Source organism: Conger conger, chromosome 7, assembly GCF_963514075.1.
Source record: "Conger conger chromosome 7, fConCon1.1, whole genome shotgun sequence".
NCBI lineage: Eukaryota > Metazoa > Chordata > Actinopteri > Anguilliformes > Congridae > Conger > Conger conger.
This window is the reverse complement of record NC_083766.1, coordinates 30,601,824-30,624,024: the sequence shown is the minus strand read 5'-3', so window position 1 is coordinate 30,624,024 and position 22,201 is coordinate 30,601,824. Positions and strand designations below refer to the sequence as shown.

General features: G+C 44.6%; 1 protein-coding gene across 3 annotated transcripts; it reads right to left on the bottom strand.

Annotated features, from left to right (window-relative positions):
- Positions 1 to 3,060: 3,060 nt before the first annotated feature.
- Positions 3,061 to 21,156, bottom strand: poldip2 (polymerase (DNA-directed), delta interacting protein 2). 3 transcript variants are annotated; one of them, XM_061248711.1, is made up of 11 exons: positions 20,868 to 21,155; positions 18,597 to 18,678; positions 18,168 to 18,265; positions 17,494 to 17,593; positions 17,015 to 17,090; positions 16,596 to 16,703; positions 15,720 to 15,856; positions 14,595 to 14,621; positions 14,373 to 14,498; positions 13,525 to 13,604; positions 3,061 to 5,428 (listed from the first exon to the last, which is right to left on the bottom strand). In XM_061248711.1, exons 1-11 carry the CDS (start codon positions 21,044 to 21,046, stop codon positions 5,314 to 5,316), a joined length of 1,128 nt encoding a protein of 375 aa, XP_061104695.1. In that variant the 5' UTR covers positions 21,047 to 21,155; the 3' UTR covers positions 3,061 to 5,313. The 3 variants fall into 3 exon arrangements, with proteins under 3 accessions (XP_061104695.1, XP_061104696.1, XP_061104694.1); XM_061248712.1 differs by lacking the exon at positions 3,061 to 5,428 and adding an exon at positions 6,223 to 7,861 and having other exon boundaries at positions 20,868 to 21,156; XM_061248710.1 differs by lacking the exon at positions 3,061 to 5,428 and adding an exon at positions 8,585 to 10,597 and having other exon boundaries at positions 20,868 to 21,156.
- Between the last annotated feature and the right edge of the window lie 1,045 nt (positions 21,157 to 22,201).

Below are 22,201 nucleotides of genomic sequence, written 5' to 3'. Positions count from 1 at the left end.
CTGGTGAGTAGAGATGGTTTGTATTATGAAGAAGTGCAGCCATCCTTGGCACGACAGAAATAACTTATACTACCCTCCTGAGACCCAGCAGAAAATAAGTATTTTTGGGGTTCCGGGTTACAAAAACATGTAACGTTGAAAATATTTTTAAAAAACATATTTTGATTTTAATTGAATGTCCCTTGTAGCATAGGTTTGAGCATAGTAGAACATGTGCTTCTTCAGATTAAGAACAGAGACTCATGCCCCCTCCAGGGAACTAAAACTAATTGAAGGATATACTGTATAGAAGTATGTATACTTCTGTAGCGTAGTGGTTAAGGCAAATGACTGGGACACGCAAGGTCAGTGGTTCTAATCCCGGTGTAGCCACAATAGGATCCGCACAGCCGTTGGGCCCTTGAGCAAGGCCCTTAACCCTGCATTGCTCCAGGGGAGGATTGTCTCCTGCTTAGTCTAATCAACTGTATGTCGCTCTGGATAAGAGCGTCTGCCAAATGCCAATAATGTAATGTAATGTAATGTATACACTCTTGATTGTGTAGCAGGTGGTGGTACTCCAAAAATAACTGGTATTATACGGAATAATATCTGCTCTTGGGTTCATAACAATCCATGGCTCTACAAAAATACTAGTAAACCATATAATAAATTATTCAAAACAATGTTGATATGGTTACCCTTTAATAAAAGAAAAGTAACCTTATAAAATGCTTGCACTGAGAAACCATTCAAGCTAAAAAAAAAAATAAAAAAAAAGTGTGTGTCATATAATGTGGTTGTGATATACTGATTATACTTCAAAAAGCATTTTTGCAAATTTTCTGGCTGTAAAATCTACTTGAATAAGTCTGAGGTGAAATGAACAAAGCCTACCCAAGCACATTATGAGCTGAAACACAAAACTGATCCTAGATCAGGACTCTTGACAGCTGAGCAACAATTCCTATTACACACATTTTTTAATTCTCAAGATACTTGTGAAAAGAAAACCATTCCAATCGCAATTTAGTACAGAAGCATCTCATGACCAAAGCTATAACTTACATACTTTGGTCTGCTGACATAGGCGGTGTTTCAGGATATATGCTCCAAATAGAGATTTTACAGAATCTTGCTGGCTTTAACAGGTGATTGCACTTGTGATTTGTATGTTTAGTTGCTTCTTTAGTTCAAGTATAAAAGAGCGTTTAGTATCTAGCCTTGATAATAGGCCTTTGATTGCCTTTGCAGTCTGTTATTGCCATTTGTCAACACAATGATCAGAAATGTGCCAGAGAAAGCCAAAGAAGCCATTATGAGGCTGAAAAAAAAGAAAGAAAAAAAAGAAGAACAGTCATATACATAGGTCAAACCTTAGGCTTACCAAAATAAACTTTGGAACATCATTAAGAACACAGAGAGCACTGATGAGCTCAGTAATCGCAAAGAGCCTGGTAGGCCAAGCAAGATCGGTTGAAGACCAAATAATTCTCACCATAATGAAGTAAAACCAAGAAATATTCTTCAGGAGGCAGATGTGGATGTGTCAGTGACTACTGTCCACAGAAGAATTCAACTAAAGAGGTTAACCACTAGTTAGCCGCAAAAGCAGAGTAGCTAGGTTAAAGTTTGCTAAGACGTCTTGTGGACAGATGAGACCAAGATTAACTTGATTCACTTGCGTGAACGTAAGGATAACTAGCTCCCGAAACAAGGAGCTGAAGATAGCTTCGGTACATGCCTGGCAGAGCAACACCAGAGAATACTCTGATAGCACCTGATGATGTCAATGGGTCACAGATTTCAAGCAGTCACTGCATGCAAAGGATATGCGACATGACTACTTTCATTTACATGACATTAATATGTCCCAAACATTATGGCGCCCTGAAATGGGGGGTTATGTGTAACTAATTTCTGGTGAAATGAAAATGTCTAAAAAATGCATGGGGAGAGTCTGCACTTTAAACCAGATGTAATTTTATTACAAATCTAAAATTGTGGAGTACAGAGCCAAACGCCGTATGCCGTGGGAAACTTGATCAGTAATGTTTTTGTGTTTTTGAGGTGCTAGGGATCCTCCATGCAGTACCTCTCCAGATCTAGAGTCCTTGGTTTGTGGACTGTCCTCTTCATCTTACCCTGCAGATGTTCAATAGAATTTAGGTCAGTGGGCTGGGTCAGCCTCTGCAATAAATAGCCTGTTTCTCAGGTCAGTTGACCATTTTTTGTGGATTTGAAGGAATGCTTTGGACCATTGTCCAGACGGAAAAAACAGATCAAAATATAGCACAATTTTAGCTGCCTGGCAGTTTTTGGAATAAAATCTTCTCGTACTTGATTCTCTGGGCCTTTGGAAGCAGATCAGCCCCACATATATACACCACCCCTATGGTTCTTTCCCCATTCTTTTCTCATGCCCATTTCATGGTGAATTTGGCCAAAAAGCCCTATTTTTCTATCATCTGACCACAGAACCCGGTTCCAAAGTTCCAGTGATATTTATCAAACACCAGGCACTTATGTTTGTGACTTTGTCCTGGCAAGCCTTTCAAACAACTTGGTGGCTTCACACAGCTTGTTGGAATGGAGGAAGCATGTAATTGTACTTTGGGAGACACGGTGACCCTAAAATACGACAAATGTTGTATAATTATTGGCCCAATAGGGGAGATGGATATTCTCAGGCGTCAACCTATTTTTTGTAGCACAACGTTTTATAACCAATCACCTTCTCGTTACTTTTCTCATGGCTCAGTAAACTATGTAGGTTCATTCCTGTACTTCAGCACAGTAGAGACTTTAGGATACCGGCTGTAGCTGGTGCTTGTACAAATGTCAGATCAATATATGATTGAGCTAATGAAATAATTAAGAGCAGAAGTTGGCAGAAAATCCTGAAACAGATGGCCCCTTGTTGTGCTTTATTCAGACAGGGCTACAGACACCGTGACCTAACAGAGCAACACTAAGCATCACTGAGACAACATTGCCCCCAAGCTCGCAATACACCCCCCCCCCCCCCCCCCCATCAACCTTAAACCTGCTCTTAGGAAAAAATAACACCCAAACAGATAGTGGAAATGGATTCCCAACATTTTATTCACTTACTACACCATACCAGGATTTGAGATACAAAAGCCCTTTTTAAAATACTAAATGCGTATTTGTAGATGCAGTTCACACTTCTCCTTCTTAGCCGACAATGGGGAAATCCTGTTTAAATTGGAGTACCTAACTCTATTCAGCCGAGCAGAGCAGGGAAACCCCACTTTAAGAAGAGGGATAAGCGCCCTATGCTGCCCTGATCTTTGCCCTCAGGGTCACACAAGGACATTCTGGGCGCTGTCACCGTCAAATGGGAAATGATGCTTCAGTAAATTTTGACAAGAAATGCGCTCCACTGAATATAATGAATAAGACTGGGTGCTGATCCTATATGAAATATAAAGTAAATATAAATTCCGGTCCTTGATCTCATTCAAATTACATTTCAGGGCCATTTCCTTCTGAGAACATAGTAAGGGTGGCTTACTATGGCTCGGTGAAAGAAAAGAAATAAAGAAAATATTTTATAAAATATTTTTGACAGTTTCACAGAGAACTGCACATAAAAGGAACAAAAATGTTTTTAGCTTTTCCCCCAAAATGTTTATTTTTGTCCTTAGGAACCTTATTTACAGAAACATATGCTATGGAAAAAACAGTCTCACACAATCTTACATTTCAGTTTCTTATCAAAAGTAGTCTCATTAGTTGTGAGAACCATACAATAAAAATGGGAGCACGAGTGGGTGCTCAGGCTGAACAGCAACCCAACACACATCCACACCCACCACCCTTAAAAAAAAACACTAACAAACCACAATTGGCAAGTGCCCTCAGTCAGACCAGAGCATTCCCCGGTCTGACCATTACCGGATCCCATTTAACGGACCGCAGTAATGCTGCGGTTCCACAGCCGTCCGAGTCGCACTAGGAATCTACAGCCTCAGGTTCTTTATTCTCTATCCTCTTCGGTAGTGGACACAACCCTTTCCAACGACAGCAAGATGAATATGAGATGGGCTACTCTTGCAGAAATGGGAAACGGGGACAGGAAAGGCTGCTGGAACCTTCCGGAGGCACACGTCTGTGGAGCAGGAGCTACTGGTTCCAACCTGGACACCAGTTTACCCATACTTTACCCTGTGCCGTCAGCCTGTTCACATCTGTATTCATTACCGCCACAAACCATCTTCATTCACTTCGCTGGAGACCGTGGCATCTTCACCCGCACGTCAACAACCCTCCTGATCCCTCCCTCTCTCCCTCCCTCTCAGTGCAAGGACAAAGGCCGCTGACAGAAATCACATTTCCTGTTTGCAAATGTCAAACGATGATCACCTTCTTCTCCTGTGATAAAATGTCTTGGAGCACACCCACCGCCCATTCCTTTATAATCAGGGCCAGCGTTTTACATCTGTATGCAAGAAACATTACCGTGTCCTTCTGAGAATTTACAGTTTTCTTATCCCTGATTGCAGGATTGATACAGTTTTCATAGTCTGAAAGACATTGCCAGAGGCTAACAGACTTCACAGAACGAGGGCTACATTCCGGGCACCCTTTTCTCCTTGTCCCCACCCCACCCACCAAACCCTTAAAAAACGTACCACCATTTTTTTCCTGTACAACACACGTGCAAATGTCTGAACTACAAAAAAAAGGAGGCTTTTGACCATGATACATAATTAGGCCTTAGTCAATTCAAGAGGTCATTATGGGTGTTCAATGAATGTCAACTAAAATGGATGGTGGTCTCCAAAAGAATTCATGTGATAAATGACATAAAATATAACGTTAAAACAGTCCAGCATGCACTAGGGTGCATCATCTGAAAAGGAGAAGCTGTGGACATTCGCAAAGATGCCACCTATTGACACGAGTCCAAGGTCTGATGGAGGAAAAGGTTTCACAATTGGATTCCACTGCATGTAGAAAAAAAGGACTGGAATTCCAAAGTCCCAGTATAGCAATTTCAACCCCTTAGAACAGTCTGGGAATTTGTGCCACAACCCCCCTCCCCCAATTCATGATTGCAACTTCGGAAGCTCACAGGTTTACTATTGCTATGGTTTTCTGGAACCATCTCACTTATTAATTCACTTTTGAAATCTCTTCATTGATTTTTATTATTTAGTTTTATATGAACAAATGCAACAAGGAAAAAATAAATACAGTGAGCGAACATCTCAGGGATGAAAAAAAAAAAAGAGCTAAGGGAAATAAATTTGGCATGAACAAGATATGGGGTCTCCGGTCGCTGTGGAGACGGAGGTCAGCACTGCTCTACCAGCTGTAGCCAGCAGGGGGCGCCTTGTCGTCCTTGTTGCTCTCCAGGGAGAAGGGCGGGATGCGCACGTCAAAATGGGAACCGTCGGTCCTCTCGATGCGAAACGTCCCCCTGCGCAAAGATGTGGGTTACAGAAGGTACTGAACAACACAGCACATTTTCACCTGGACAAAACCAGGCAAATTTCCAAAGAGGTACTATGCATTTCATCGAACAGACTTTTTCAACTTTCAGTTGGAAACAAGATAATCGGAGGCGAGATGAAGTAATGGGGTTATGTTGACACATGCACACACACAAATGGGTTACCTTAAAATATTTTTGGTTTTTCAGAATTTCAAAAAGCATTGGTTGGGGAAACAAAAATAAATAAAAAATGCAAATCCGGTTCTGACTTGCCACCTGGACAGACAACTTGCCGTTGACTGGGCAAGTAATCAGTACCGAATTAACCTTAAGGGCGTGGTTCAACACTGAAAAGGTTACCAGGTCTTCTACTAGGATGAGGTCTGTACAGATGGACTGAGTACATGCTGATGCACAGGCGCCACCTGCTGGCTAAAGGTCCTTTGTCTTGTTCCTTCTTGTCCTTAAAGAGATTAATGTGCTCACTCGAAAATGAAGACCTGAAAAAAGCTCCACACATCAATTGTTGAAAGATTGGAATTGAATTTTCCTTTTTTTTGTTGTTCAGATCATTACATTTTATTTCCCAAGCCACCATTTGAAATTCAGTTGAATATGCCAAAATGCTTCTGATGTATGAATCGCTCCGTCATAAATTAATCAGCTGCCAGTCTATTAAAATGGTAAAAGCTTCAATAAGACAGAAGTGACCAATAAAACAACAAATCTTCCCACTGAAACCATAACCAGTTAGAGAAAATGAGGCTGCGTGAACAAAATGTTTTTAGTCTGTTTATTGTTCATGTTCCAACCCAGACTTGGCCCCTTTCAGAGACTGGGTGACAAGGGCCAGAGGGGAATTCTGACAACAACTCATGCTAAAAGCGTTCATATACACAACAAAGCTTTGAAAACAGTTATAGGACTGACCATAACGGTTTCCAATTTATTAATCTAGACGGTTCATAACAGTTCAAATTACAAAATGAATCGGATTTTTACTCCGCAAGAAGTAAAAAGTAAACTGACTTTGAACATCATGAAACAAACCCTTACTAAAAACACTATCAAAGCTTGAGGGGAATTAGGCCTGAACTGTTCCAACGGTTAACTGGGCTGAACTGCACCTGGAAAGGCGTGGGTTTAAAGTGTGTGAACAAAACACTCAAAAAGGTCTTGACATGAATTATAGAAATTACGAAAGCACACGGGTGCAATTTAAAATATGTCACTTGATCAACAGAGGCTAGATCAAGCAGCAACAGAAACAGTTTGAACAAGCACATTTAACAAAAGGCCTCTTCCATAAGAAATAAACCATTACAGTGGAAATACAAAGGCCAGTACCATCAGCTTAACTAAACAGAATTAAATTTGAGTGCAACTGGAACCAACACCTACACACACTGGAGCCCATGGGCCGGAGAAACACTGAAATTAAGCCCCAACACTGCCTCAACACCATTGGCACAACCATTGAGTCACCGTTGCTCCAATGTAACCGACTAGGAGCCTACTGAACATAAGCTTTAAAATGAATAGTAAGCACTGTAGCAAAGTAAGGAAACCAAGAATTTGAAACGGCTACCGCACGTTTTATGCCCAGGATTGACTGAATGCAATACAATACATACAGAGTTAAAGGCAGAGTAGGAAATGAAAAGGCCCATGATTTTCTTTTCTTATCCAAAAACAGTAAAAAGGGTGGTCTTAAAAACATACTTCAAAGCATCCCTTTCCTTTATTCTTACACGGTGACACAAACAGAAATGGATAAATGTGATGTGTATTTGCATCAGTCTGTGCGGCAGTTTTGTGTGAGGTAGTTTTGTGTAGATCTGTATGACTGAGGTAAATACTGCAGTGAATATAATACAGAAATGAGGTTTGTATGTGGTCCGTAGACAGCCGTTAAGTACACGTTTCTGTATCCAAAAAAAATCCCAACTGCAGAAAAAATGTGCCAAGGTGTACTGTACCCTTTATGTCAACAGAGAACCAAGACATTGTGTAACACCGAGCTCATATCAAAACTGCAACCACATATGAGATGAGAATAGCAAGGTCGCACCAAAAAAAAGAAGAAAAAAAGGAAATGTTACAGAGTACACTCTAGATTAAATGGAAGTTACAGATTAAAAGCAACAAATCACGAGTCAGTTGAGCCGACCAGCATAGTCTTGGATTCATGACCGGAGGCGTTGAATCTCCATAAAACGCCTATTTTCTAAGATTCTTGTTCGTTGCCCTAAGACTCGCAGCTCGCAACTGAACAAAAGGTATTGTGAAAAGCCTAAGGACTCGATTCAGAAGAGGAACGGGTAGGGTCCGTCAGAGTGCCCGTGGCTGTCGAGAGAGAAGGACGGGATGGCAACGTCGAACATGCTGCCATTGGGCTGCTGGAAGGAGAACGTCCCCCTGCGGAAGGCGGAAACAACCAATCAGCAGCCGCACATGCGGCACTTCCAACATTCCCTTCATTCACCCCCCCGTGGGGCCAGGGGATTTGGCGACTATGAAGCCTATGTACAGGACCTGGGTCTCGCCCTCAACCTTTAGCACACATTCTCTCTGTTTCGCTCCATATAGACCCTCAGCCACACTCCCCGCCTTTCTGTCCTGCAGCATGGGGCTCCCACTCATTTTGCTAAAGCTTTTTCCCTTACCTTACCATGGATAAAGGCAACCCAGAACTAGTGGTGGACCGGGAGGGCTATGCTGCCGTGTGATCCGAGAAGGCTATAACAATGTAATCATTAAAATCATTTAAGTTTAATATCTTATAGCCTAGCTTACAATTTTCCAGGACATTTCAAATATTTCCCGGGAAGTGTCAATTTTCCAGGTGTTTTCCATGAGCGGAAAACTAGTCCATAAATTTCCAGGTTTTAGCAGGACGAGTGGAAACCCTGCACAGCATGCTTCTCCCCTCGAGCCCAGAGCCCAGAGCCCAGAGCCCAGAGCCCAGAGCCCAGAGCCCAGAGCCCAGAGCCCAGAGCCCAGAGCCCAGAGCCCAGAGCCCAGAGCCCAGAGCCGGCTTCCCATCCACCACCACAGCCCGCGGCCGTTAGCCAGACCTGCAGTGACCGTATCACAAGGCAACGGAACGTTCTACGACCTTCGCTACCAGTGTCTTATCCTGCCCAAAATCAGCCTGGAAAATGTACACGCCAAAAGTAAAGGATTTGTTCAGGCAATGCAGACTTTCAGAAAGGAGGATCAGTAACTCTGATTCCGGATGATTAACAGGCAAAGATGTCTAGATTTCATGACCGAGTTGCGACTCCGAAGCAGTTCAAGTAGTATTCTGGATTCAAGCAATTTTCTACATTTGACCAAGTTTGTCTGATGTATTGGGACAAATTAGATAATCCCAAAAGTGTAAACCTCTCCAAACTGCTCCTCTGAGCGGGCTCAAAGAAGTTAATTGTTCAGCTAATTACCTGGGAGAAAGGGAAACCAGGACTGGGATTGGATTCAAGGTCCAGATTTGATGAGAACTGCTTTAGACAATACAAAGAAGGGGCAGGCCTGTTGATGTGAAGAGCGTTTAAAATGGCTGCCTGTGCATGTGGGGGGGGGGCTCAAACGGTATGAACTGTCCCAGAATGACAAAGACGTTCCTCCCATTTATAATGTGATGGTAGATTAAATCACATTTTTGTAGATTAAACGCGCTCAATATGGTGAGGCTCAACACAAAACGAAAGTCAAGCCAACACACACGACTGACGGTTCTTTAACGTGCCAAATAATGTATTCACAGTGACTCCAATACAAACAATGTTTTTACTATCATTTATTTATTCTGACATTCATATTTTCACTTAGGCTCTGTTACAGTTTGACCTCCACATTACATTCCCCTTCTTGTCCCTGCGAATGACAATACTGTGGAACTACTGCAGCATCAAACAGGATGGTGTAGCTCCAGAAAGGAAGAAAACATCCATTTCTGTCGATTAATACACATTACACAGTACCAGTAGTGTTAGCCATTAGATATTATATATAAAGTACAATTAGCAGGTATAAATTACAAATATACACATGACCTAACTGGGGTCATCAGCCTGTACAAATGGATGGGACTATGAAAACCACTCACACCCAAAATTAAGTCAAAGCAGCTTGAACTACGACCATAGGAAATACTTAAATACATACATGTGTTCTTCCGAGAGAAGTGAAGAACTAATTTTACACAGAAAGCCTGGACTAGTTTCGGCACATTAAAATTAGCACCTGGGAGAAAAGAGACTTTTTGAAACACTGAAGGGGCTCCATCCGGATCCCATAAATCAGCATAAGTGGAAAGAACCGGCGTTTTTGAGCAACAGCAGCGTACGGAGAGAGGCAGCTTCTGTCCTCCTCAGAGCCCGGTATGCAACAGGAAGTGCTATGTGCTTCAACAGATGCTTGAACGTTAAAATTAGCTCATTCAACACAATGGCTCAGCAGTGGATGAGAGCTGGAACATGATCATTTTACATTTTAAAGCTCATCAGGTTTAATACCCATTCAGAAAAATCATATGTTACCATTTATTTTAGGCAGCAGTTATATCCCAAACAAAACAACATTTTGGAGCGTTATTAGCATTGAATGTGTTTCGTTATAGCATTCATTTATAAAAACATGATATTGCAGTGAATTTTGTGTCTAGTTCTTATCCCCCTTAAAAAACACAATTTCAACCAAAAGCGGCTAGATTACACATGTTGGAATTGCGCTGGGTGAAACTTAACGTAATAACAAAAACAAATGCAACTGGCGAGGATTTGAATGAATGGACCCATTAAAATGGCAATAAAAAATGTTGTTCGGCAACATTTAAACACCATGGCGACGGTAGCTAGGGCCTGCCTGAGACTAGCTGTTCTACAGCAGTTCTGACCACAGGGGTCACATGATAAATGCAGGCGCATCATTGGCTTGCAGCTGGTGGCAGGAAGTGCTATCCGGTACAGGGGGGGGGAAGGGGCCTACGAGGCCCGGTTTTGGGCAGGGAGAAGGGCAGCTTCTCAGGCTAAGGAGCTGAAAGGCCCTGGCAGGAACCCGTTAGGAGTATCGTCTTTCTTGCTTTCGAGCGAGAAGGGCGGGATGCGGACATCGAAGAAGGTGCCGTTGGGCCTCTCGAGGCGGTACGAGCCCCTGTGGGAACGAAACAAAACAGGCAGCGTCAGAGCCCGAGCGACGGCCCCCGCTGCCCTGCCTGGGGCTCACCGTTTCAGGCCAGCCGCGTGGCCGATATGGGCCTCCTGGTCGCGCTAGGAGCTAACCGAGTCTTTGTGCCATCTCTAGAAGTGTGCAGGAGCTGCGCGATTACGATTGCCCGCCTAAAAATGTGGGGGAACTAAAATTTGAAAAATCTCCGTGGCCTACTTAACTACAAACCAGACCCGCTGATAACAGTGGCTGCAGTGCATACTGCCACCTGCTGTTATGGAGTGTAATGACCTGCAGCCATCTGGAAAACGCAAAAAAAAACAACACCTGGGCACAGGAAGCACAAAGCAGCATGCACTTGCAGCAGCCGCCCCCCTCATACGGACACAGGATGCGCCCGCACACAGGACAGGACGCGCCCGCACACAGGACAGGACGCGCCCGCACACAGGACAGGACGGGCCCGCACACAGGACAGGACGCGCCCGCACACAGGACAGGACGCGCCCGCACACAGGACGCGCCCGCACACAGGACAGGACGCGCCCGCACACAGGACGCGCCCGCACACAGGACAGGACGCGCCCGCACACAGGACAGGACGCGCCCGCACACAGGACAGGACGCGCCCGCACACAGGACAGGACGCGCCCGCACACAGGACAGGACGCGCCCGCACACAGGACGCGCGCCAGCTGGAAACAGCCGAAGCACATTTGCATGGACAGGGCACGCGACGGCCCACGCCAGCCTGCACCTGCAGCCACACGCCCCGCACCACACCGGGACCTGCCGCTGGCCTCAGAGCGCCCAGCGTGTGCCAGAGCCCCGTTTATCTGGTAAACTGATACAGCGGAGCACAATGCCTTCTGTGCGCGCCAGAATGGAAAAGTTCACTGAAAGGCACGGGAGCCAGGCCAAGGCCGAACCGCAGCCAGAGTGAAAACCCCCCCGAGGGGGAAATGGCACCGCGCTCCTCCACTCCGACACACGAGGGACCAAACGGAGCACGCTCCCAGCGTTCATCCACAGTGTGTGCACAAGAGTGTGTGCGCGTATGTACGCGCGTGTGTGTGTGTGTGTGTGTGAGAGAGAGAACTGAGTGGGCACAAGAGAGAGAATGAGTGCATGTGTGCGTGTTTATGCATGCGTCAGTGTTGTCCACAGAAGTAGCAGGGATTATACTTCAGCGGTGTGGGCTGCTAAGGGAGAATCTGTTCATTCCGTAGATGCAGGTGCACCAAAACGGCTTCCCACTCATCCCCACATCCTTACAGGCCAGGACGCACCAGTGGGTGTGCTCTGCCATTACAGGCCATGAGCAAGAGCAAAAAACCCCACCTATCCTACCTTTGTATTTGCACAAATAACTCCCCTTCACAAGGGTGTGTCAGCCACTAACTAAACAATGCACACCAGGCCTTGTGCCTGCACTCCATCTAACATGGTGAAGACAAATGCACGAATGCTAAAGGAGCATGGCAACAGGGACTGATTGGTCATCATTTCCGAAGACTGCATTCATCCCCAGCGACTGACTAACCAGGGCAAAGAGGCCAGCTTATTTTTGGCACATCCTGTGACTCATTTATAAAGCTGGCTTTTTACTGGAGCTGAAGCAAAGCACCTCACTTAAACCTACAGAACCGTAATTCTCGAACCCCCCGCCACCTCTCCCAAGGCACGGTCTTCTACTCTCGTTCTGATCATGATCAGGTCCTGAAAGGGTCCAGATAATCTGGCATTTCTGCAAGAACCACTTATGCAAGCTCATGAGTAACAGCTGAAGACTGCTCACGTCCCCTTAAGACATGAGTCAAGAAGCATCATTATATAGAGAATTTTGTTAATTGATAACTGAAAAATCCTCCAACAAAAACCGCTTACCATTCAATCATTTAATAGCATGAAAAGCTGTTGAGCTGTGCTCTACGTGTTTTCATACTGGTAAAATATTCCACAGCTGTAGTGGGTTTTCTCCCCACAAATATGACCTTAAATGTCATTAACTTGCATTTCACTCCATTGACTGCACTGGTTCGGAACGAAGTGACAGCGACATGAAATCTGTTGACCTGAAGGCCAATTAAAGAGACTTGAGGCTAAAACAATCGCTGCCGACTGCATTCGCGCACAATTTGCTGGGCTAACACGGGCCAGGCTGGCTACTGACGAAGGGGAACTGGATGTTCTTTGAACTCTGTGCTTGATTTGAACGCGCGTGAGCGGGACTGAGGATGCTGGACCACACACTGGGTGAGGACGGAGTACGTGAGCTTCACTCGCAGAATTTAAAATGAAATAACATTCTGTCCTTGTTCTATGCCACTTGTGTCAGGGAACATCCCAATTACACAGAGTCAGCGGACAGTGTTTCATGTCTACAGGCCAAGGTTTGTTTGGACGCAATGTGCTGCTGATATTTACTCAATTTCTTCCCTTCTTTCAGAATCTAGACACATTAGCCTGTGCGGGGGGTATACATGCGTATGTGTCAGTGTCAGTGAATAAACCTGAAAGGCAGAGAGCTTGTAATCTGCAGAATGCCAAAGTGTGAGAAAGATTTGTAAAAAAAAAAAAAAAGGATTTGTTGCTTGGTTGAGTAAGGTGTTGTGCGGCTGTGTGGTCGTATGTGGTTGAGTTACCTCCATACAGCTGGTTTGTGGAGTGTGGCTGGGTTAGCTGCCCAACAGCTGGGTTGTGGATTGTGGCTGGGTTAGCTGCCCTACAGCTGGGTTGTGGAGTGTGGCTGAATTAGGTCTATACAGCTGGGTTGAGGAGTCTGGCTGAATTAGCTCCGTACAGCTGGGATGTGGAGTGTGGTTGAGCTAGCCGCAGTGTGGCTGTGGGATGGATGTGGTCGAGTCTGGTCAGCGTGCGGTCGTGTGGTCGTGGTCCTCGGGGAGACTTACCACATGTGTCCGCTGGGCGCCTGTAGGGAGACGTGGCTGCTGTACTGAAATGCTGGCTGCTCTTTGGACAACACTGGCTCCTGCGGAACAAGCACACACAAACTCATTATACGCAGCTAAAGTGCAGCGTCATCAGCATAGTCACGGCCATAGCAACGCCTGGCTGGACACGCACAGTCCAGACACAACGGGGCCTCCTGTTAGTTCACAGAGTACTGTATCATTAGTAGCCCACTTAAATAAAATGAATGCTGTTAATCCAGCCAAATCACCAGTCACTAACAAAAAAACATTAGCTAGTAGATGTTGAACATGAATCATTCACCAATGCCAATTTCTGCAGCCTCCACTAGTAATTCCAGAGATTAAAGACGGTAATGGACTCTCCTCCAAAGCACTGTTGCCAGACTTGCTTCTTTTCAGACTGCATGGCACAAGCTTAGCTCACACAGACGCAAGTTGGAGGAAGACTATTCATGTGCAGCTTTGAGAAAGCAAACTGCAGGCCCTGGACTGACCAGTAGGTGGTAGCTGGATCTGATAGCAGCCCAGGGGGCTGATCCACACTCTGGAACAGTGCCTTCACATCATGAGCCTCCCAGCAGCCCTGGTAAGCAGTTTGCTTTTGACTGCCACCGAGCACAAGGGGCCCATGGTTTACACATGCAAGCCTTTCCTAAACAAATTTTCCCCATTTAGCAGACAATTGAGATTGAGAACAGTGCTTCAGAACTCCTGTACACAAGCGTAAGAAGTCCCTGCACAATTCCAGAAATCCAAATGACATGGGGAAAACACGGAGACCACAGACTGGAAGGAGCACGGCGCTCCGTAGAGGATCCGCTCACCCGGCCCACGACCCCTCGACCCCGGACCGTCTCCAGCGTCCCCGACAGGCTGAAGATCCTCCAGTGCCTCTCCCTCAGCTGCACCACCTCAGAGCCCATGTTCTCCAGCCGGATACAGTAGCGCCACTGCGGGGAGAGGCAGGCAGGCCGTCAGAGGCTGCAAACACCAGCTACAGACGGGGAAGGCTACGCTACGGCCTAATGGAACCAAATGCTACTCACCCAGTAGACGTGGGAATTCTGAGCCTCCTGCCACAGAGAGAGAAGAGATGGACACGTTAGCCAAACAGAACACAAAGTCTTGTATTTCTATAAAGGCTGGTGGCCTTTCTATATCTTAAATTACATTACATTACATTATTGGCATTTGGCAGACGCTCTTATCCAGAGCGACATACAGTTGATTAGACTAAGCAGGAGATAATCTTCCCCTGGAGCAATGCAGGGTTAAGGGCCTTGCTCAGGGGCCCAACGGCTGTGCGGCTCTTATTGTGGCTACACCAGGATTAGAACCACCGACCTTGTGAATCCCAATCCTTTACCTTAACCACTACACTACAGGCCGCCCTATAAATGCATGCCATTGCTATGTATAATTATCTTATACGGTCAGAGATTTACTGTATGTATAAGGTCTTCGTACAGGCCTTTGCCTGAAATTGTGCGGTCGGCGGGGCTCGTCGTCAGCAGGATACTGATTAAGTAAAGGTTTAATAAAAAATAAAAAAGCGAGAGGGTCTGTTGCGTCGGGTATCCATTTGGGAAGATGTATTATTTGGCACTAAGTGGCAGTTATAGCCATTGGTGAAGGAAACTTCAATAAGATTTAAATTTGTCAATGGCGGATATGACATAAGACAATCTAGTTTACAGGCTTATCTTATCCATTTCTTCTTTGTCTGACAAATCTTATATTTTTACAACCTCTTGGAGGGTTATAAAGGTCAGTTCTTGGAAGGTTCTCAAACAAATCACAGCCCAGAGGAGACCAACTGCTGCTGCCTTACGTGCTGTTCTTAGAAGAGGGAGAGTGTCTTGAGCTCTCTACGTCAACACACTGGATTCGCGTTTATGAGCTGCGCTAATCCAGAGTTCCTTGCAGGCTTTTCACCACTACCGCACCTGCGATCCCTGTATACAGCTGCATTTCTAGGTCGGGCACCTTTGCTCATGGGTATATTACACCGGCAACGTCTAAATCCCAATCCCAATCCCAATGCCAAATCTCTTCCACCAGAGGGCGCAGGAGATTGAGGGGCAGTATGAGGGCTGAAGCAGCAGGAGAGGTCTAATCGGACACGTCCCTAGCGTGGCCAGCCGGAGCTAGGGTAAGCGCTCCTCCCTCACCCTCATGCCCATGTAGAAGGGGATGACGGTGACGCGGATGTTCTCCGTGGTCTCCCGGTGCACGTCCGACAGCTCCAGCCAGGGGTGGTTCTTCTCCTGCCAGGCCCGCAGCGTGTCCCGGGGGATGAAGGGGGGAACTGCAGGGAGAGGCGGAGGCACAAGCACCGCGGTGAGACTGATATCCACTCACTACGGAACCCACTACCGCCGTCAGCCCGTGAACTCAACGCCCCCCTTACCCTGAATCACATTACTCACTCAGTACTTGTACTCAATAGTCATACTCCTAATGTACCAACCTGACAGACTATCAGCAATTCATTAAGACCAGGGGGTAAACACCGGTTCTGCAGGACTGCAGTCTCTGCTGCTTTTTTGTGATTTCCGTTCAATCAGCAGCCAGGAACACATCAAAAACCAGCACACAGAATCCCGTAGAGCACACTGCAGTGACCATATTAAGCATTTGAGTCTTGCAATAAGATTTAAGATCTTAAGCCATTGGCAAATTTTGAAATGAGACAAACTCTCAGCTCACTGACAATATTCTCATCACATGTAGCAAATAAAGTAAAATAAATAAGATATAAAATCTCAATACAAGACTAAAATACTTTTTTGTTTCTTTGCACTGCAAAAAAAAACTAAGAGTACCCATGGACGCTCATTGAAAAAAAAAAATAAAAAAAATAAAAAGAAATTCTCAACTTCATGCTCATTTCTGCCATAATAAAAGTACATTGGGAGATTTGCTGCAATAATTGAACTACGATTTCACAGCACCAGCCTCTTGCCCCACCAGCAAACATTTCTGTAGTCAGGTTGTCCAAGGAATGCAGATTTTATTTAAAACCGTCAGAGCATAGAACAGTGTACCTTTAGAGGGGTTGAACATGAGGAATCGCTCAAACAGCTCATGCTGAATAGGAATCTGGTCAGTGGAGTTATAGGGCAAGATGTCCTCATGACTCACGTAGTCCAAACCTAAGAGTGGAAGGGAAGGAAGGAGAGAGAAAGAGGGAAGGATGGAGAGGGAAATAAGGAAGGAAGAGGGGGGGAAAGGGAGGACAGAAAAAAAGGAATGGCAAGAGGATTAGATTAGAAAGGAGTAGATATGAGGAAAGAAAGAAAAGATTTTCATGGATAAGAGGGGAGAAGGAAATGAGTTGTGAAACTCCCCATGTGCATGTCATGCAGAGTACAGCACTCACACAAACGTATTGGGTGGTAAACAGAGTGCAAACCACAGCAGAAACCTTGTGAAGTCAAAATGGTGGAGGAAACGGAGGACATACCTGGAATAGCGTAAAGGGCCCTGCTGTCGTCGTGATTGGCCAGGAACGTCACCGCTTCAGTCTGCGACCTCTGAGACTGGTGGCACAATGAAAGACCGGTCAACCACACGTCTGTGACATACTTCACAGCGAGCGCTGAAAAACTGTGACAGCGCCTTCGAGAGCCAGCATGTAAAAATAGCAGATGTGTTGGGACCAAAATAAATCAAGTTTGCATTTAACAGATACTCATATCCAAAGTGGCAAAACGTATATAGTTGCTTGAGCACAAATGATGCCAAGTCAGTGTCACAACTGATAACAGCTGTCAGTACATAAATAACAAAAGTTAAACACCACTAAGAGTAAGAGAGAGATGAGGCACACAGACAAAGAACACCACATCAATCCATTAAGCAGAACATTTTAAAATATATCAGCCATGAGAACACCAAGCACAGACCAGAGGGTGTCACTGGTATCTGGGAGAAATCACTCACTATGTGTGGACAGTCCCGCGTGTCGATCAGGACCTGGTAGTATGTGTGCGTTTTTCCCTTAACCTCCTTTGACCCATGGGTCCCAGGAGGCTCCGGCTTACTGGGAAAGAAAATGACACAATTCAATATTCAGTACAAAATTCAGGTCTCAGAACACTTTCTAAAGTCTAATGGCACCATCGAGCAGGGGGGCATACCATTCACCCAATCACCAACTATGGTGTTTTTGAATCATTTTATGGATACTTTTTATGATATTCAGCGAGTGATTGCTAAGCCATATTGTGAAAATACTCCACTGCGATTTCTTTAAATGCATTTCATTCTCATTTGTTTCTTGTCTTCATAGAATACAGACAATCGCTGGGGGAGGTCCAGTAGTCCTTACTCGCACCAAGAACAAAAAAAATAGACATGTTGGTGTACTGCACCTGCATTACGTAGGCACTTTGCCAGGTTGTCAATCGGGATTAGCAATTGACATTACCAGTCGAACGAGGCCGCCGGAGGTCTCTTAAGCCTTGTTTACTCTGATTTCACTACACACCGACATGCTTTAAATTCTCGGCCCCTTTCATTTCATAACCCGATATGATCTTTTCTCCGGTATCTAGGGAGTATAAATCATATCAACGAGCAGACCGATGCACGACGACCAGGGAGCAGTGTGGTACCTTTCACCCGATGGGGGCGTCACATCACGGTCGTACAGTCGAGCGTGCCAGGGGAACAGCACAATCCCTCTGTAGCCAAACACACTGTGCAGGAAGAGCTATGGGGACAGAGGAAACTTCTCACCAACAAGACACAAATATCACACACAATACACAGCAAGGACAACCACAAATATGCGCACTAAATTATTATCGTCATTTTTTATTATTATAATTATATTGCTCAATATGACCAGTACTGGTGCAATAATGTTCTTGAAAAGGGCAGACAACTATTCCGCCTTTTAAGCTAGTTCTGTTCAGGGACATGCAAACAAGCTAAAAATGTATAATATCATACATGACAAATATGCAATGCATTCTACCAACTTCAGGCAAAATTACATAATGCATGACAATGCAAAATCAGTATGCAAGAAGCCCTCTCACCTGCCCCGTTTCATATTTCCCGTGCTGTTTAGGTGCCTCAAACACTCCCACCGTCTCCAACACCTTACTCTCAGGTCTGTTTCTACCCAACACGGTACAGGAGCAGAGACAGGACACAGAGACCAACAATGACATCAATGACAGGGAAACGACAGAGCAACACTGTTCTGTGAGGAGGCTGAGGCCGTCTCTCTTACGCGCCGTGAGTTAACATTGTTCAGCGGCTGTAGGCCACCCCAGGTCTTATTTGGAATTCCCTTTGCGGGCAAGTCCTTACCAGCCTGCCTTTCATTCGCGATTTTGAACCCAATTGGTTTTGTTGAGCAGTATGTGCCAACTCAGAGACGACGAGATCAGGGCAGATGGAACAAACTTTGGATGTGCACACCCTCTCAGAAAAACAGAAGAGAAATCAGTGGCACAAAACATGTTAAATCCTTAAATGCCCATACCGAAATTGCATCAATCCAGGCTGGCCTGAGTAACTGTGTGAGAAAGGACTTTTGTCTAAAATGAAGGCAGGGGGGAAAAGCTAGGCAAACTAGAAAATTAATTGCTCAGGATACAAAACAAGGCGAAGACAACAACGTCAGGCTTGTGAATAACAGTGTGGTTACGAGGTCACGTTGCTCTTAATACTGAAGGAAAATAGATGCTTAAGATTAAAAGCTCAGAAAAACTTGCCTGGATCAAAATTATGATAAATAATCTCCACACAGGCTACGTGTGTTTACCTTTTTACCCCAGCCTTGGTAAATTGTTTATGATGAATGATTTATCAATAGCAAGTAACATATTCTATTCATGCCAATTCTGGATTACAGTTTTTCATAAGATTGTGTGTGTGTGTGTGTGTGTGTGTGCGTGTGAGAGAGGGGAGGGGGTTAAAAACTTCTTTCTCCAAACTAGTTTCCTGTTTATAAGGTCACGGGTTTAGTGGCCTTTCAATTGCCACTGTAATCCAACACAATGGCAATACTTCACTTCTCAACCTTGTGTGAATCCGCTACATGACAACTGTAAATGATTACTGCTGTTGGGATAAAAGGACCATTCAACACACCAGCCAGTCAACCACATTCAGTCCTGAGGTTGCGCTGTTATGTAAACAAACACAATACCAAACCATTACTTACACAATAATCACACTCTTGCAACACTTTTTGGGTTCATATGAATCCACTGAGATACTGTAATTTAAAGGCACAACGCAGTGGTTACATGAACAGAAGTTGGAATTGCTAGCCAGGCTGGGTCGGCACAGTCCCATGGTCTCAGTCAGATTTCAACTGCCATGGCGGGGCTACAAAAACACATAAGCTGTTTACTGACTTGTCTGGCTCTGTGCCAAACTGTTCCCGGTCTCCTGTATGCCACCAGATTGACGCCTAGAGGAAGGCGCTGTCCAGGAAGGGACATGAAGAGTAGAGCTCAGCCATCTGCATCACCCTGGATTTTATTCATGTTTACAAAACCTTTACTTATTTACCGTGGCTTTTTAATGAATTTTAAAAGTACGACATGTATATCTGATTTATAATGAGTCTAGGTCAAGTGCGAGACTGCAAAAGATTCTACGTATGCCATATTCTTTACTTCCAAAAAATTCAAATTCCTATAATCAACCGACTGTTCAAAGTATGAAAATGATGTTTACCAACTCACAAGGACGAGCTGGCTATAGAGGCTAAAATAACCTTAGTCAACGTTTTATAAATCGCCTCCAAGTGAACGCGTGGCAAGCCATTCTCTGTTGCCCATTTTTACAGCCAATTCCACATGTCGAGATAACGCTCGTTATCCAGCTAGGGTACCAACATCGTCGACAATAGCCTGCAAACGTGGTTGGGTACACGTTGCTCTGCAGATAGTGAGATATTTAAACAGGACGACGTTAGCTTGTACTTTGAGGTACGATTACCGTCCGTACGCATGGCAATCCACTAGCTAGGCTAACAACGACGACAAGAAACACAATAACGAAACGGAGTACCTAATGGTCAATCTGACCTTGTCATAATCGTTAACGTCACACCAATTTCACAATCGCGATAGCTAAACAGACTGACTAGTAAGATATTGACATGCTTTGTACGTCTCCTTTCCGCTGCATAGGTTAAGTGTGAACATGTTGTTCTCTAACCCGAGTTGTTAGTTAAGTGGTTAACGAATAGGTTATATAAGGATGGTGTTATTTAAAACACACATATACACACAGTCAGAGAACGTAGCCCGCTAGCTAAATTAGCTGAAATAAAAAGCAGTTCTTACCGTGACGACAGATACCGGGCCTGCTGGACGTTGAAAAGGTTGCAAGCAGAACAGGGCAAACGAAGCCTGTTCAGTTCACGTCTGCCGCTGTATTCAACATTCAGTATTCTAAGTGTGTGCTTTCTATTGTATTTAGTAACTGTAGAAAGTAAACCGCGTCGTATTGCACACGCAGCCATTTTTATTTTGCTAGTGGCCGCTAGAAGCGTGCAGAGTGCACCCTCTCTCAGATGACTACGCAGTCTCGTCCCAGGGCATCTTGGGAAATTGTTGTACCAAATTACATAATCCCGATCATTCCGTATTTGTAGGCTTTTAGACCTGTTGTATAGAACTTGTTGGCCGGAATGCATTGATACTCAGATAATAATTATAACGTAATTTACAATAGACTCATTCCATTACTTTACACTGTTGTTCAGTCGCCTGTTCACGGAGTGCTAAATTGTTACAATTCAAGAGGAAGTCAATTGATCGTTGCGAAATAAGGCGAATTCGGGAGTGCGACAATTTTCGGTTTGGTATGGGGCTAAATGCGAAAAGTTTCCAAGCATCATCTGGAATCACATAACTAAATTATAGGCTACATCTTGTTAGACAGCTAAGCATATCACCAACCTGTCTGATGAACTTAGGTAGTTAGTGAAGTAACAAAGAAACAACTGAACATCTTACGATATCAGTAGATGTTCGTTTGTTTGCTAGTTATTCAGTCGACCACCTTGAAAAGCCAACTGTCAATCAAGCGTATCAACTCCCGCGCTGTATTACGATGTGAATACTGGGCTCTACCTCAGCATACGAATACGATTTATTTCCCTTTTTTTTTTAAATATGAACGATGTGGCTGACCTACAGTACTTGCTTCAAAGGCAAGAAGAATAGAGAAAATGCATCCAGGCAAATTTCTGGCATATAATTCACTAATAATGTTAGATAGATAGCTCACACACAAGCTGAGGTGGAGAGAACAATGTTTTTGCTAATTAAATCGGGATGATTTGGTGGCAGGTTGACAGGGTTGTGAATTTAGCCAAGACACCAGGGAACCCTTGACTCTTTGAAAAGAGTGTTATGGGATCTTTAATGAACACAGCAAGTCAGGACCTCAGTTTAATGTCTCATCCCAAAGATAGCATCTCCTACAGCACTGTGTCCCCATCACTGTGGGGACACATTGGGGATAATGTGAAATAATTAGAAGATTTATGAAATTATTTCATAATTGGTTGGTTCCATTGAAACATTACTAAAGTACAGTATTTTCAGCATTTTGAGTTTATCTTCGTAATCATATTGTTTTTATTTTTCTGCATTGCCAGTCAATTCTGGAG